Genomic DNA, 16,615 nt, shown 5'->3' on the forward strand with positions numbered 1-16,615 from the left:
TCGAGGATCGCACAAAGCCTAGTCTGGAGGTGGCGTTTGACACAGCGCGGTACATAGTCATGGTAGTACTGCTTAAAAGAGTTGAAACATGGATAAAATAAGACCGCAACGTGAAACATAGACTCAGTCCTACGTCAGTCAGACTCGTGAGGCTAGAGAATAGGCACTGTCGTTCAAGTGGATAAAGGCACCAAATGTTCTGACGTCTTTAGTTCTGTCTCATATTTGTTTACGTACTACTCAGATGACGTTTCTTGGATTGGACTTCGATCTTACTCGGAAAATGGTTCTCTCATCCTTGAGCTTTCAACCCTACTCTGTTCCCCAAATGCTTTCACATACTCAGTCTCCAGCTCCTACCACAGGGGCCAGAAAATTGGAACTGAGCAAGCTTGCTTTACGCGATACTGAGAACAGGAAATTCATGCGTGGTCTCGTGACTATCAACAGCTGGGATCTCCGTGTCTCAACAGTGGCATGTCCCCGAAGAGGCTAAATGCCTCTCCTGGCCTCATTTTCTTTCAGCCCCGAAAACTTGATAATATCTCTGCTATACTCTCGGCTCCCACCTTAAGGCATTTTTAGGTGGTCTATAGGAATGGGTGGGACGTTCCTTTGCGTTGCTGTTCCCGAGTCCACTTGGAACAAAATACCGTAGCACATCTCGAACATGCATAATCTATGGGCCGAGAACGCCCTCTGTGTTCAAGGCCTAGCTTATTTGCGTTGGCTATTACATTGACGACGCATGTCGAGATTTCAAATCTGATACTCAAACCAGACAAGAAGACAACTCTAAGAACGCAAGGCTGCATCACTTTCAATTGAGGGACTTAACGGAGGAAAGTACCAAAGAGATAAACTTCGATGGGGGAATCAGTGTTTAGCACTAAAGCAGGCCAAGGCGTATTATCGTTCAATCAGAATTGTACGATGCCTATTTACATCCTGGTGGTGCTTTCTTTCCCTTGGGGCAAATGCCACGCTGAATTCTCTTGTTGCGGGAATCAGGGACACCCGGAAATTCCCCAGAGTTCCTGCTTCGAAGATAAGCAGGATCTATCTGGACATTTCCTTTCACTAGTTTGCTGACACTAGCACCGCCAAATCCCGAGGCAACGGTTGAGGGCGTCGCAAGTTTACCAGCGGCATTACGGATATTGTAACCCTGTCTGATGTTAATCACTAGAGGCGCCCTATACGAGAGCTTAGCCATACCTCGGCCGAACTGGGCTGGGCAGCGTTCACAAAGACGGCAGATAAGGCGGTGCAAACGATCGCCGCCGCATGAATGGAGATGATCATGTTGATGAAAGTTGCTCGGGGCTGGAGTTGTTCTAAAATGTGCCCAAGGTTGACAGGATAAAGCGAAGTGATTTACAGCCAGGCTTCAGTCGGGAATTAGTGTCTGGCCTGAGAATGATACGCGGGAAAGGCTCGGTTTAAGTACTTCTAATGTGTATCACCCAGGCGTAAAGCATTAGGTAGGGAATGCCTTATTAAAACTCCACGAGTTAATACCCACGCGGGGTGAATGACATTTAGCATCTTCGCTCACATACTGAGAGGCTGGGATGAGAATCCTTACCCTCTACTACAGATTACCTAACCGCGGACGGTTTCAAAAGAAGCTTAAGCAAGGGGCCTAGTAAGTTGATATATTAAAAGTTAAACAATTTGCTTGACAGATAGTCATGTTATGTTCTGTCCTAACTATACTATTATGAAACACTGCCCATTGTTCTAGCATTATTCTCAGAACCATAGTTCTGCAGCATCCCAAGATAGAGTTCTGCTATTCTTCCGTTTCCTTCGTACCTTCTTCAAAGTTTCATATAGCAGGTTGTTGCCTGCGACCACACCTTGTCGACTGTTGTATGGGTCTGGCGGGGACATTTGTAAGGGCTAGGATGGAAGACAAACTTCCACTGCCAACCTATGGGGTTTCATATGAAGAGGTGCGAGTCACCAGAGACCTCTACACACACAAGCACGACCAAGTATTTCGTTCCCTTAACAAGAAGCCGAAGTCAGCTTCACTATAACACATCAAAAACCTCAGAAAAAATCTCATTTGCGACACCAAGCTTATTGTCGAAAGGAGCGAGAAACAAGTCAGACGTTTCTTGATAGGTACCTGTGCCCTCAGCCAGGAGGCTCAAAAGAGGCAGTGCTCCTTTGTTAGAATTTTACGATCATCTGATTGATAATGCTCCATTCTCGCAGCTAGCATCTGCAACCAGTGAGTCGAACTTGCCTAACTCGGCCTAATCTCTTGGTCGTAGTGAATAAACCCCCCGTTTCACCTGGATTTGGATTTCATGTTTTCAAACGCCAACTGTAAATATTTGGCCTTCAGTTTCACAAGGACCGCGGGGGGGTTCCATTTTAGAACCTGCAGCCCTGCTTGACGAAGTTTGACGGGCACTGATTTGTGATCATACTTACAAGTGCTCTGGTATGGAAAGCCGAGGCACAGGCATTGGTCAGCTGCTGGATCTATGTGTGAACTGATGCGGAATCCTACAGGTGCTATGATGTAGCTTCAACGGTACGGAGGACGGGTATTGATTTGTGATCATACGAACAACTGCTCTCATAAAGGATGCCGAGGCACGTTAAAAGGAAAGTGAAATGGTTATGGAAAAGGAGACTAATCATACATGCGTACCTACTGACTCAAACTCTACTTAACCAAACTCTCTCGTCACCTCAGTGCCTTTCGGCCCCGCAAGGTTGACGGCCTATCTGCTACGCTCTATCCACGGCTACCTTGTAAGCTGCGAAGACCGTGCTACCGTTGGCATGGCACGAGCGAGCTGTGCTTCGGTCTTGGCCAGCCTCTCCTGGAGCTGCAGCAACTGTTCATTGCGCGTGCGACGCTGTACGACTTGATTATAACTACATGGTTGGCTGAGACGTTCCCAACGTCTGAAAGCCGATGAATATAAGTGTTAGCGTTACTTTCAATAGTTGGCAGGCCCGCTGAGATGTGGCTATCCCATACCGACGTGGCTACACTAACCCGCACGTTGGCAATGCTCTGTCGCACCGTACTTTGCGCTCCTTAAACCTTACAGTTAGACACAGCCTTGTGCAGCGCTCATATGTAGCGAAATGGCTAGATCTCTTGCCTGCATATCTCACAAGCATTGCGCGCCGTGGATGAGCTGTTGTCCTGCATCATACCAGGCGAGCTTGTCCTCGTCCAGCGATGATGTGACGGTTAGGTGGTGGGCAGTCGTCTTCCTTGCCGAGTTGTGGGATGGGCGGTGATTCATCCAAGAAAGGATGTGAAGCATTGCTGACCTGCTGGTGAGAGGAAAGCAAGACTGCGGCGCAGAGTCCTGGTGTCGGCTGGTGAGGATAAGGGCTATGCGAATAAGGAATGCTCAGGGCCGATCAGCGAGACTCGTGTTGAATCCCTTTCCCTGTCAGTGAACCTGTTGGCAGCTGGTGAGGGCTGACATGCAGTAGACTGAGCTCTCATTGTTGAGCATTGAAAGGACATCCGCACACCACAAGAGGAGTACTTAAAGTGTCTTCTCCGCCAGTAATGGCTGTAAATGCCACCAAAGATTCAATAGCATTTGTTTCAATACCAGAATATGATAGGTTGGTCGAGTCCTTGTAGCTCGAGACCAAACTCTGGTTCGGTTGCCCCTGCGGAGGACCGAGATAGTGTTTTTGGACACAGGAATCTATTAGATGAATCTAACGGAAGTGCAGCAGGCTTCGTTTAACCCGCCAACAGGCGTTTGTAATTGCTACCGTTCAAAAATTGACATGAGCTACGCGTAATAGCAATGGGGGGACATTAGCACGTTTCTTTGTTCAGAGGCGGTATGACGAACTATGATTCATAATGGCTCAGCGCCACTAGCGCATTAGTTTAATTGATAGGCACTGAATGGTGCCCCTAAGCTCGTTTCGTTGTAGAGCGTGGTCAAGCTGCTTCAGCCTCTTTCATTCATTGACTACGATTTAAGTAACCTCCAACAAACCAACATCCGTCTTTCGAAAGCCCGGACCTGCAGCAAAAAATTGAAGTGTTCAAACATAGTTTTTTGAACAATTCGCATCATGTCGAACCTCAACCACGTAATAGTCTTCGGCGCAGCTGGCCTAGTCGGCTGGTCAACCGTGGAACAGCTGCTCTCCAACTACCCCGCTGAGGGATCATTCGAGAAGATCACCGCAGTGATCAATCGCCCGCTGCGCGAGTCAGAGTTCTACTGGCCACCGGAATCTGCGAACCGGCCCAGGTTGGAGATAGTCTCTGGGGTAAACTTGATGAACGGCACTGCCGAAGACTTGTCCAGACAATTGAAGGAGAAAGTCCATGGGATAGCTGACGTCACCCACGTCTTTTACTTTGGTAAGAAAGCTTTCCGTTGGGATGGACGAAATCCGTATTCCTGACAGAATCATAGTATTCAAGGAGGTTAACGATGATCATATTCTGGAGTGCCAGACCAATGGCAACATGATGCAGCGTGTTGTTGACGCCATCACATCTTTGTCACCTGGGCTAAAGTCCTTCATCTACCCTGGCGGAACAAGAGTACGTAGAGACTGCCCAATAACAGGACCTAGCAACTGATATTTCTAGGGCTATGGCATATACGTCCCCGGAGGAACGTTCCAAGCTCCACTGAAGGAGTCAATGGCGGACAACCTCCCTGAGGACTATGCTAAGACGGTCGCCTATCCCTGGTACAGTCAGCTTCTAGACAAAGCTAGCGAGGGCAAGAGCTGGACGTGGACAGAAGTGTGCCCGGATGCGGTTGTGGGTTTCACTCCAAATGGATCCGGGTGGTCTCTTGCTTTGCACTGGGCTCAGTACCTCTCACTGTATGCTCACAATCACGGCGTTGATGGCACAAGAGAGCCTTCGATAGAGGTCCCGTTTCCTGGCAACGCAGCAGGCTACAACAGCCTCTTCACCCCGGTGTCTTCTCGCACACTGGGCCGCATCGCTGTTCATGCTTCGCTAAATCCGGACAAATGTGGCGGAAAGATGATCAACATGGCCGACAGTGAGAAGCCGACCAAATTTCGAGAGATATGGCCAGCGCTTGCCAAGTGGTTTGGGCTGGAGGGCGTGGACCCAGTCAAGGATGACCAGGCTCTGAAGCCCGGCGAATACATCAAGAAGCACAAGCATTTCTTTGCGGAGAAGGGCTTCCCGAAAGCCTCTTCTTCGGGCGTGGGTGCCGGAGCGTCTCAACTTGACAGCGTGGGATACTGGCTGTCCTTTGACCGGCAGCTCAGCTTGGAGCGGCTCCGTTCTGTGGGATTTTCGGACGAGAGAGATCCGACCGAAGGGTGGCTAGAGGCGTTTGAGAAATTCAGAGAAGCTGGTATTATCATGTAATAGTATTTACAAAGAAGTGAAGTTATTTGTTTCCTGATTAGCGAACGGGCCAGATCCCTCTTTCCACATGGCTTGACTGCTTGCTTATCACACGATTTTTAGTATGGTCCTGCCACCATTCCTGTGCTGCAACGATTGTGTAGTCGCCTACTTGGGCCCGGTTGGCTTAGCGGTGTTGGAAGTAGCGTTGCGTCCCTTCATGTTATTGCGGATGTTGTCGTACTTTGAAACCGGGTAAGAGATCAGGTTCTTGGAGCGATCAAGCTTGCCCATCCAATCTGCCATGTTGCGGACGATGCTCTCATCTCCCATTTTGTCCCCAGAAGCTTCCCAAAACATGGCACCTCCGAGCTTCTTTTTCTTGATGTACTCCTGCTTGTACAGAGCGCTCTTCAGATCATCATACGAGACCAGTTGCTGTGTGCGATTATCATAGGAGTAGGTTGCCTTGACCACATTGTCCCAGACAACCCTGGATCCGGGGCGAGGGAGATCCTTGTAGACAAAGATACCGGGCTGGGCTAAGGTTCCGTTTGGCAGGCCGCGGTACGACTGTCCCATGCCCTTGGTGTTACTGAAAGCACGGCCGTACAGCGGCATACCGAGGTTGATCTTCTGAGCAGGGATCCCGGCCTTCGTGTAATCCTTCACCGCCTTATCAATGCTGGCTCTGGTGCTCAAAGGGGTCTTCTTGCTTGTGAAAACATTCGATTGATGACCAGTAGTGTTCTCCCACGAACCGGCAAAATCGAAAGCCATGAGAGACCAGAAGTCGAGCGACTTGTCCATGCCTTTGAAGTCCAACTTGGCGTAGTTCTGAGGCCCAGCCGGCGCGGCGAATCCTAGCGTAAAATGATAGCCGTTGGCATATTTGACCGAGTACTGATCGAGGCCTGTTCGAAGCTCGGATAACAATTTGACGGTATTCGCACTCGTCTCGGTGGTGTTCGGATACTCGTAGTCAACATCCAACCCGTCTAGACCGAAATCGGCGACCATCTTCACAGAAGAGGCGACAAAGTTGGCTCTCAGCTTCTCGTTTGCAATGACTGGGGCAAACTTTGGAGACCAGTTGTATCCGCCAATTGACATGATGACCTTCAATTGCCTGTTGGCCATTTTCTTCATGTATAGCTGCTTCACTAATCCATAGGCATTATTGCCGGGCTCCGACACCTTGTCTTTGCCAAAAGACTTTCCAGTGTCAGCCCACGGGTCGGATGATACCCTAGACATGTTAGCGTCACTGACTGTGCCAATATGATATATCACTGCCTGCGTCACTCACACGGTTCCATCCGGCAGGATGTCCGCAAACGCGTAGAGCACATGCGTGATCTTGTCGATGGGGATGTTATCAGGGTTGTATCCAGCGCCGTATATGCTCCAGTTTGTAACATATAGAACATTGCGGTGCTGTCCGTTCATAGGAGTGCTTCCGTTGGTGGGATGGCTAGTGTTCCTTCGTCCACCTCCGCCCCCCGCGCCTCCTCCACCGCCGCCCACCCCTCCCGGTTTGTTTCCGCGCGAACCACTGCGCGAACCATCAGGCTTGCGACCCTTGTCTCCTTTGCAAGCCTCGAAGGGGAAAGCGAGAATTTGTACTGCGAACAGTGACGCGATAAGTGTGGAGAGCCTCATGATGGGTGCGTAATCTGAATATGGCCAATATTGGTTACCGCCGAAGCTCACGAGAAGGCGGCGTCATAATGAAAAAATGGGCGACTTTTCCTGGACTAAAAGAGGTTTTCGACCATGCGGAGGCGAGTAGATTCCCCAACAGCCAAGAAATTGAAGCTCTACAAGCTTTGGGGGGACGCGAAGCTCTCCCGTTTTAAGCTTTTGAGACAGGGAAATAGCAGCTATCAGAGTTTCCAAAGGGCACATCTCCCGCTCCTCCATTCAAACCGACGGGCTGTCACTGGATGCCACGGGTGCAGCATCTCAGACCTGCCAGTCGGAGTATGACCCCCAGCGATGATAGTTCATCTGCACATTTGCCCTCCGACCTGTCTTTGGCGTTCCACGCAGGACAGTTGAAATAGCTCGCGACGTTGCATCACGGTAAACAATAATCAGGTCCCAATTCCTCCTCAACCTATTCTCCATCGTCGATATAGCATGGGGCGTTCGACGTTACCCCTCAAAGCTTGTTGCCTAATTCCCCCTTGTTCCGGCGGGTTGGTAATCGCCGCGCTGGAAAGATCGCCGTTTTACAAACCGCACTATCCCTCAACGCCTGACGACACTTCAACTATGTTCGGCGCACGAGTCATGCATCCCTCGGAGACATGCGCAGACTCACTGGCCATCATTCTCTGGCAGACGTCAAGCATATCATCCCAAGTAAAGGAGGGGTAAGGTGCGAAACATTGACGCGCCCGCTGCCGAGGCCAAAATGATAGATCCAGAACCAGCCATCGGAAAGTCTGCATCTGCATGTTGAGATGCACGAAATTTCGTCGACATACTTCCAAGACACACGAAGGCCATGCAGACCTCCCAAGGCGAACTGGGAGTTTGTTGCGGAGCGCCATGGGAATATGATTTCGGTGGATTTAAATCGACAGATCTCAAAAGGCACCGGTTCCTACTGGCTGTGGCTACGGTGGAAGATGCATCCTGCGTTAGTGATGACGAGTGGACTTTGGTTCCTGTGTATCATTCAAGCATGTCGCATCAGCGTGGTATTCTGCAGCCCAGATGAACCGGGGCAAGTACATTTTTCGAACGGTCATACAACGTAACTCCCCTTGAAGGAGCATGTACTGATATTTGAGTGATGAAGCTTTGGTCGAAAGACTAGGTATATATGCCGCGGAATTAGGAAAATAACCACCAAAAGCCCAATCTAAAGTTCCTTGGCAAAATTTGTATTAGCCGCTTTTGCATCAGTTCCAGCTTGAACGGTCTCTGCATCCGCCAGCTTGGGATTCTCCCCATCTGAAGAAACATCAGCGCTGAGGGCTGGCTCATATCCATATTCTGCCATCTCTGGATGCCGCCTGTCCCACCACAGCATGCCAAGTTGAACCAGGATCGTGGCGACCGTGAAAGCCGTAGTAAGTGGGAATCCGACGGGATATCTGGGTGCGTCGGCAACGCGGAAAGCTCTCAAGGGGATCGTGGCATGGCCGATGTAAACAATAGTGACCGTCATGGCCACGATGATGGACCGAGCCTCCGGCTCCTTGCGGAGAATCTCCGCCATCCATGCCATGAGTGAGGGGCTGCCGGCATTGGTACCGTAGGTCAGGAAGTAGAAAGCAAGAATAACCTTGTGATCGGAGGGCCATCCGCAGAGCACAGCCAAGCAGATGCCGTGGGCAGCAGCTGAGAAGACGCTGATTTGCCAGCGCCAACGCTTCCAGTCGGAAAGCCAATTTAGGCCGACGTTTGTGACGATCTGCAGGGCGTATCCCCCGAGAGGCAAGATGTTGACCTGGTACGTGTCATATACCCGGTTCCCGGCTGCGTCCTTGATGCTCTCAAGATACAAGACGAAGTACGAATTGGCGCGATGGGCCCAAGCTCCGAAAGCGAACGAGAAGAGGTAGAAATAAGTGATCGGGTGGACGATGAGCTTCCGCAGCTTCATCTTGAGAACGGATGCGGGGATCCTCTTGGATGTGTTGACACCGGAGTTGCCCATGCGCTCTCGTGCAAGGCGCTTCTCATTCTCTGTCAGGTAGAGGGCGCGAGTGTTGGCGGGAGAATCCGGGACGGTGACGAAGGCTAAGAGACCTTGACCGACAGTGACGGCGCCGGAGATGATGAAAAGCCACTGCCAGCCGGCGAGACCGTGAACGCCATTCATGTCGCGGTACAACGCGGCTTGGAGTGCACCGAGGAACATGGCGCCGGCGACGTCGCAGACTGTGAAACAGGCCACGCGAACGGCGAGCTCGGCGGGAGTATACCAGTTGAAGATGAGAGCAACGACACTGGGCCAGAAGGCGGAGGAAAACAGGCCGAGGAAGAAGCGAAGACCGAAGATGGTTTGAGCGTTGGGTGCCTTGTACGTGCTGCGTGCCATTCGTGAGTTTGGGCTCAGGGGCAAAAGACAGGGAGTACTTACAAGAGCACGAGCAGTCCCCAACTCATCTCACAGAATGGGAGAAACATGGACGGTCGGAACTGTCTTGATGTTAGAAAAGCCCCGGTTGTAGACAGCCTGACGCCAGTTGCATACCCTCGTCTGAATCAATTGGCCAGGCACGAGGCCTAGGGCGTATCCGATGGAGAAATACGTGTTGAATTCGACCAGTTCGTTTCCGTACAGGCTTAGAGACTCTCTCATGCCCGAAACGTATGCCTGCGTCGTCGCTGACTGGTCCATCTCCTTCATGATGCCTGCAAGGAACATCCATGCCAGCAGCATTACATCCAACTTGAAGACGAGCACATTGCGCGCGTTCCGGAAGTACGGTATGACCTTGGAAATGTGCTTGAAGATGCCCTCTTCGGGAGGTCCATAGTTGATGGGATTATCCGTTGACGGCTCGGCCGTTGTCACCGTTCTTAACTCGCCCATGGTGGCCGCCTTCGCCTGTTTGTGACGACAAATTGCCAACGAAGCGTGCGGAGCTAAGAAAGCGGGGGACGATCGACGGGAGAGATGGTCGCGATAACATCACAAGGAGTTCGGGTCTGGGTGGGCTGAGGACTTTAAGGTTATATACACGTCCAGCCAAGGTTGCGTCGTATTAGCAAACATAAAAGCATACGATTCATTTAAGCCGGCGACCGAAAGAAAACCCTTCTGCATGAAGCGATATTCCAATGTCGCGATCTAAAGATTTGCAGCACCATCCCGCGCCCACGTCCCATTCTGCTTGTTTTCCAAGGACGCCAAAGTCTGGGCAAACCCCACCAAGCTTTCCGTTCTCTGCGATTTCAGGTCAATTCCCGTCCATCGGTGGGTTCGACCTCCAATCATATCCGGCGCCAGGGTTCCGCGCCGGTGGGTTGCGGGCGAGGGCCCGGGTGGCGGGGAAAATCGGGGATCAGGAAAACTGGAGCGACGTCGGATTTGGGTCCAGATAAGCCCTGCCGCAGGCGATTGCGTGACTGAGGACCCAGACTGCGACATCTCTGGACCGTTCCTTCAGTGCTGCGGGATAGCTGGTTTCTCCCCGCATGAGGAAATTTTTGTCGGGTTGTCGGCGACAATGCGATGAGACACAGTCAGGAGGACGTTATCGGTCAGTCAGGTTGCTACATTGGCGATGTCGGATCGCGTCCGCTGTCAGAAGACATTGTGAGCCGCTTGCGACGCTAATATTACATCTTTGGATGTGAGTCAAAGAGAAGAAGACCGTTGTACTATGCATAAGCGGTTTGTCACTGTCCGCTGTCTTTGGCTTTTGTTGGATAATAATTCGCAGCTGCTTAGTCGTTCGCCAAGACCGTCTGCGGAGACACGATAAGATTGACAAGGGCAAGAATCTCTATGAAGTCTCGAAACTCAGGAAAGGACCTGTTAATTTGATATAAAACAAGAACCATTGTATTATGACCACTAGTAAATAGTTTGGTTATCTACGGTGCATTGCAGGCTTCCAATCCGTCATGGATTTGAAACCTGAGATGATGAAGACAAGACATTTCGTGGAATAGTATCAATAATTGGGCGACTCGAGCACTTGTCACTGCTGCGATGGAAGAGGCTACCAACAGACGTTTTGAAAGTGCCATCAAAGAAGATCCAAGGCTAGGAGACTCATGTGTCAATACTTAGATGTCATGGCTAGTGCCATAGACACCAACAAGGCCGCTGGACGTGAAAGATGTCAAAAGTCCCGACGCTCGTACAATGACCGAGCAGCCACGTCTCAATGTCACACATGAGCTGATTTCTGACCAATAACGTGTCGTCGAAAAATACGCACATATTGGGAATGAAGTTTCGAGTAATTGTGACAGCCTTCATACGCCACCATGATAAGATGCTTCTCCTGAGGAATGTTCACCGTGGGCATCTTCACAGAATTCGAAAAGGGGTCATAGAGTTGTTCCAGTGTAATACGACTTTAGCGCACGAGAGGTGGTCATGTTTGCTTTTACGGGGAACGCTGAGCGAGAACCACGCGTGGGAGCAGAATCAGTGGCTTGTAACTGAGACATGAACTGGTAGTTGCATGAGCTGAAGACAGGGGTACTTCACGAAAGCTGGCTCGGAAAACCCGAACTGAGGTTGTTTGCCTGTCGTGAACCGTGTCGCCGCACTGGTAACTCTCAGTTTGCCAGAAGGAGAGACAAGCCCACATTCCTGAGATCTATCGACAACATTCGGAAAATCCGGTCCAAAAAGAAAGATCGCTAGATGCTATGCTATGTTACCCGCCAGCCCGGAACCAAGGCACTGCTCCCAAGACCATCACGCGCTAGTCTCAATGATTGCCGCAACACAGCGAATCATACCCGGCCTGCATTTCTTTTTCGTAGTCTGTGCAATCATCAACACTGTCACCGCCAATGAAGCCCCGACAGCCTGACTTGGGCACCTTTCGAGTGGGACGATGTCTCTCCTATGCCTTGATTTGTGGTTGGAATCTTTGAAACTGTCTCGGGGACACACGAACTGACAGGGTAGACACGCAGTAGCGCACGTGTTGTGCAACGGGGCGGCCAGGCGCCACGCGTGCATTCAAATATCTCTCCCTCGCCCACACGTGGCACCTTGTGCTATTAATCTCGAACTCCTCTCCGTCGTACACCGTTGTCGTGCTGCCAAACCGGTCAATCAAACCGCCAAGACATCGTTTTCTGCCTGGGAAATCATCATTCATTATCGCCTCCGCACAAAATGCCATCGAGAAACCGACCTGACGATGTGGACTACTCATCGCTCGAGAGCGGGAAAAGACAGCAGCACTCGATGCTCGAAGTGAAACCAAACCATTCCGAGACCCGGCCTTCTACAATTGATGTGGCTATTCCTATTTCGACAGAAATGAAACCGCGGCGGAGCTGGCGGACATGGTGGCGAAGATATTGGATCTTCGTTCTTGCCATGTCGATTCTCATTGTCGGCGGAATCATAGCAGGGGCTGTTGGGGGGATTACAGCTGCCGAGAAGACGAAGACGGAGGGAGACTGATTCCGAGTCTGGTTCAAGACACAAAGAGTCAAGGCTATTCGTGCAGACATCATCATGCCATGTAAGTGTTTTTGCGCATCGTCTGGCCACTTGTCAAGACTAATCACAATAGCTAGTAGATGCGCTGTCGCTACCACCCACCATGCCAAATCGATTCCATATTCATCAAGCAGTAAATGTCCGCCTTTCCAGCTTCAAGGCCAGCACGGTGGAACACGATGTTAGGAATCCTGGCGGCTGTCATGAAACACCACCCTCATGAGCATAGATGGACTGGGGCTTGCAAGCCCTTTGGATGCATCCACCGTCCGTAACGGGCTGAGTACGGGTCAACATGGCATCGTCTTGATATTGATCAGGAAAGCCAAAGCATGATCTGTCTGCGCCAGCAGAAAATGAAAAGACATGGCTGAAAGAGGCGCCTCGATGGCATGGACGACCTGGTTCCAATTGAGGGGAATCAAAGGAGGCAATTCCAATTCGCGGGTGCAGTTTTGGCTCGTAGTAGTGCAGTGTCTGGTCGCTCAGATCATGATCAACGCAACTTCTAAGCCAAGGATTGGGTAGGCTTTGACAAGTACTTGTACTTGGTTCAGTAGCTCCACATACGCTACGGTCCTTAGCCTTTCTGGTTCAAGTGACGACATTCTCATATCCCCGCAACACTTCACAAATGTCGGGGTTAAACTTCTTACTATGTGAGCCTTAGTCGAGAGTGAGCCACGACTGCGTCATGTGACCCAAGTGAACGTTGCACCGTCGCCAGAGGAAACCAACACTTTACCATCTGCGTTGAACAAGATTCGTCCACCACCTTCCTCCATGGCTGTGACTATGCTGGAGGGAAATGTCCAGACCCCGTCGAACTCAAACTCATCTCCAATCAATGCCATTACCCATCGCGGGTGACGGATGTTTTCCACTTCAAACTTGTAGCGTGGTGAGGTCTCAGGGTTATCCAGGTGGTAGAAGTCCTCATTTCTGACATCGCGGGCAAAATACCCCAATTGGAGATGAACACCTTGGTACGTGACTAGTGTCAGCTGGCGCAGCATAGGCATACTCCGTACGCCCTGGGCCAGGGAAAGAAGCAGTGGATCAAATGTCCGTCTATCACAAGTGTAGCGAAAAAAGAATTGTGGGTAGTTGCCGTCCTCCCTCAACCACGAGTGGTCGGGGATGTAATCTGTTGCGTCGGAGTCTTGTGAGTCGAGAGCTGCTAGGCTCTCTTCGCTTGATGGCCTGTCGTTATTTTCCCACGCATTCTCGATGTTGCCCGTAACTAGCCACCTTCCATCCGGGGTGACGGGGATGGTCTCAAAGGATAAACGTTCCAGACGCGGCCCAAAAGAGGTATCCGTTTGAAAAGCCGATGGTGCAACGATCCAGCCGCCCAGAAACGACGCTTCTCGTAGTTTGGGAAGCTTGAGCATATCCCGGATGGCCATGCTCAAATCGTCTCGTCCATCAGAGTTTGTGAGCACGTCGAGGCTGAATCTCTCATCTGTTGGCGCAGCGTCGTAAAGTCGGATTTCGAGAACCTCAAGATTATCGAGAGATGCATCCCGCATTGCATCGGCGAGGGCGTATCGGATTTCTCTCCGCTGAAACATGTGCCGACGAGTTGGCATCTCAAGTTTGAACGTAAGTCGGCGTAGAGTGGGCAAGGATTTGGTCAGGACCGCCAATAAACTGGGGTGCAAGCGGTATTGGCCAGTTTTCACGTGAAGATGAGAGATGACGCAGACCTCTGGTAGCAGTCCCGAAGACAGTAACAAGCTCTCTTCGAGACCAAGATACTTTAAATCGTTGCGAAAAAACCAAATAGGTCCCCCTTCGTGAACATAGTCATCTTCTGAAGGCGGTTGGTAGGACGACTCAATCTTGGTCACGAGCTTGATACCGCTCTCATCGCCAGCATCGGATACGGAATTCCAGACCTGCAGTCTCGTGAATAGATCGAGAAGTGCCTGTGTGATTGCGACACTGTTTGCAGCGGCCTCTTTCCGGCTCTGAAACTTCTTGACACGCTTCTCGCTTACGGGCGGCAGAAGAATCTTGTAATGTAGAATCCTGACTTGGGCGCGGCGCAGAGGGTCGGAGAAGTCTTCGTGGAATTGACGCAATGAGTCACTGTCGCTACTGAGTTGGACGGACTCCGCCGGGGAAGAGGTGGCCATCCTGTGGTTTGCGCGTGGGACCTTCTTGCGTGTTGACTGATGGACGTGTTGTTTTGTGATGAAAGGAATCGAAAGAATATGTAGTTGTGCTCAACAACCCCTCACGCAGACAGCAGGGGGAGCAATCGATGCTTGATGCCTGTCCCGGGCCAAGCGTCCGGAACAGGCTAAATAACTTGCGAGAAGATCCAACAGCGAGCGCCAGGCATCTTTGCAGGATGCAAGCGACATTTGTGGGCAGCAGGAGATGTTCTCGGCGTGTAGTGTTGGTTCTTAAACCAGTAGCAAGAGGTTGTTGGAGGTTGATAAGGGCCAAGATCTCCACACTAAACCCTGTCTTTAATTTCATTTCAACGGGAAAGGCTTGGTGTGTTGCTCGACCATCAATTAGTGGCTGAAAGCATTCACCCGAACGAGAAGAACACAGCGCTCTGTAAATCAGGCATGCCTCCCACTTCGAAATCTCTATGGACATCTCAAACCACGTTCCAATGACAACCGTCCCTCCACTTAACCCATGTCATTCAACAAATAGTTGAGCAGTATCATGTTTCTGAAAACCATGTACCACCGTGGTTGCATATAGTCCCTGAGAATCATGTTTGCGGGCTGTGCCACACTTCGCCAACGTTAGTGCCGTTGAACGCAACCCGATACTTGGCTCACTCTATTTAGGTTCGCCACGAATATCTCTGTATGGAAGTTGGTGTAGAGTAAAAAAGAATAGCGGGGCTAGGTGAGCAACACATCGTGCCGTCCTGCACTTAAAGCCCATCCTGCTACCCAAGTAGAAGACCGAGTTGCAGGCTACAAGGCCTAGGGCTACTCTGGCCTCGTGTCAAGCTTTGAATATTCTGGAAGCGATGATGTTACTTAGTTGAAGCATGGCGGTGTGTAATACCGTTGAAATAGCATGTGAGCGAACAGGGTTCGAGTGAGAATCACTCAGATCACACTGCGCGCAATTAAGGAGTTACCTAGTCAGTTGACCTTTTCACAACAGCAATTAGACAACGGCTAGGTCAATGCGAATATCATAATGGCGTAAACTTTTAGTAAACTACAAAAGAAAAGATCCAATCTCTGTTATGACTGTTTCCGTACATGTGCATATTCATCTCTATGGTTATTTCCTATTCTCCTGTTTCCAAGCCGCTGAACAACACGGCGGATGAATGTTGTTTGAGACGCGGCTTACACAGTCTATACCCAACGCAGAATTAATAGCGCTATCCTGTGCTCATGGTCAAAGATATCACATAAGAGTACCGTGCGCTAGAATCGTCGGCATGACATATGCAAATACCATCACCACCCATTCACAAGCATCCTCGTCAAGTAGCCTTGAAGAATCCATGATACCTTTCAGTTTTCAATTATGTCGAATGAAGTGCGCGAGGATCGTTCATGCTGCAGAACACCTTTCTGCTTCTCCTTAGACGTCATTGAAATATTTGAGGTAGAAGCAATGATTGATGCCGACATCTGGTCTCTGTTGTAGTGCCATGAGTCCATTGAAAGGGGATGGCCAAGTCCGACGCCGTGGCTGTTTTCATCAAGTTTTGCAGGGACATCAGTTGCGGTTGTACTATGTCATCCAACATTCGCACTCGTCACATGACTATCCTGGTATTGCATCACAATCAATCAGTCTTGAGTGAGGTTCGCAGCCACATCGCAGAACCATGGTTCTCCGCGGTCGGTGGGGGTATGTGGATTTCGCTGTTGCGATACTGGGGCCGGAGCACGCCATCGGAACTCGCTCGCCGGCCATCAGCGGTAGATAACATCCGGCGAACAGCATCTCGGGTCGGGTCGCGGGGGCTTAGTCAGGCCCGTTGTAGCTTAAGTTTCAAGTGTACAGACAAAATTTGACTCTTCTCTTGCATCAAATCCAAAACGTCCTGGCAAATCAATTGGGGTTAGAGCTCAGTTCTTTTGAGTTGGTCTTTCGAA

The 16,615-nt window shown here is 50.6% G+C and overlaps 4 protein-coding genes across 4 annotated transcripts; 1 reads left to right on the top strand and 3 right to left on the bottom strand.

The window, feature by feature from the left end:
- Positions 1–4,083: 4,083 nt before the first annotated feature.
- sirQ-0 (Short chain dehydrogenase sirQ) lies at positions 4,084–5,377 on the top strand (the record flags this gene model as incomplete). The annotated part of the gene is made up of 3 exons (XM_032037718.1): positions 4,084–4,378; positions 4,434–4,564; positions 4,613–5,377. 3 exons carry the CDS (start codon positions 4,084–4,086, stop codon positions 5,375–5,377), a joined length of 1,191 nt encoding a protein of 396 aa, XP_031883695.1.
- Positions 5,378–5,524: 147 nt separating this feature from the next.
- Positions 5,525–7,018, bottom strand: CTS1-1 (Endochitinase 1; the record flags this gene model as incomplete). The annotated part of the gene is made up of 2 exons (XM_032037716.1): positions 5,525–6,605; positions 6,666–7,018. 2 exons carry the CDS (start codon positions 7,016–7,018, stop codon positions 5,525–5,527), a joined length of 1,434 nt encoding a protein of 477 aa, XP_031883520.1.
- Positions 7,019–8,228: 1,210 nt separating this feature from the next.
- On the bottom strand, positions 8,229–9,911 carry VHT1 (Vitamin H transporter; the record flags this gene model as incomplete). Its single annotated transcript, XM_032037715.1, has 3 exons — positions 8,229–9,402; positions 9,456–9,514; positions 9,570–9,911. 3 exons carry the CDS (start codon positions 9,909–9,911, stop codon positions 8,229–8,231), a joined length of 1,575 nt encoding a protein of 524 aa, XP_031883519.1.
- Positions 9,912–13,210: 3,299 nt separating this feature from the next.
- CGGC5_v009950 (uncharacterized protein) lies at positions 13,211–14,659 on the bottom strand (the record flags this gene model as incomplete). The annotated part of the gene is made up of 1 exon (XM_032037714.1): positions 13,211–14,659. The coding sequence occupies one exon, from the start codon at positions 14,657–14,659 to the stop codon at positions 13,211–13,213; it is 1,449 nt and encodes a 482-aa protein (XP_031883528.1).
- Between the last annotated feature and the right edge of the window lie 1,956 nt (positions 14,660–16,615).

The sequence above is a fragment of the Colletotrichum fructicola genome (genome assembly GCF_000319635.2).
Source record: "Colletotrichum fructicola Nara gc5 chromosome Unknown KSG_Nara_v1_contig05, whole genome shotgun sequence".
In the NCBI taxonomy this organism is placed as follows: domain Eukaryota; kingdom Fungi; phylum Ascomycota; class Sordariomycetes; order Glomerellales; family Glomerellaceae; genus Colletotrichum; species Colletotrichum fructicola.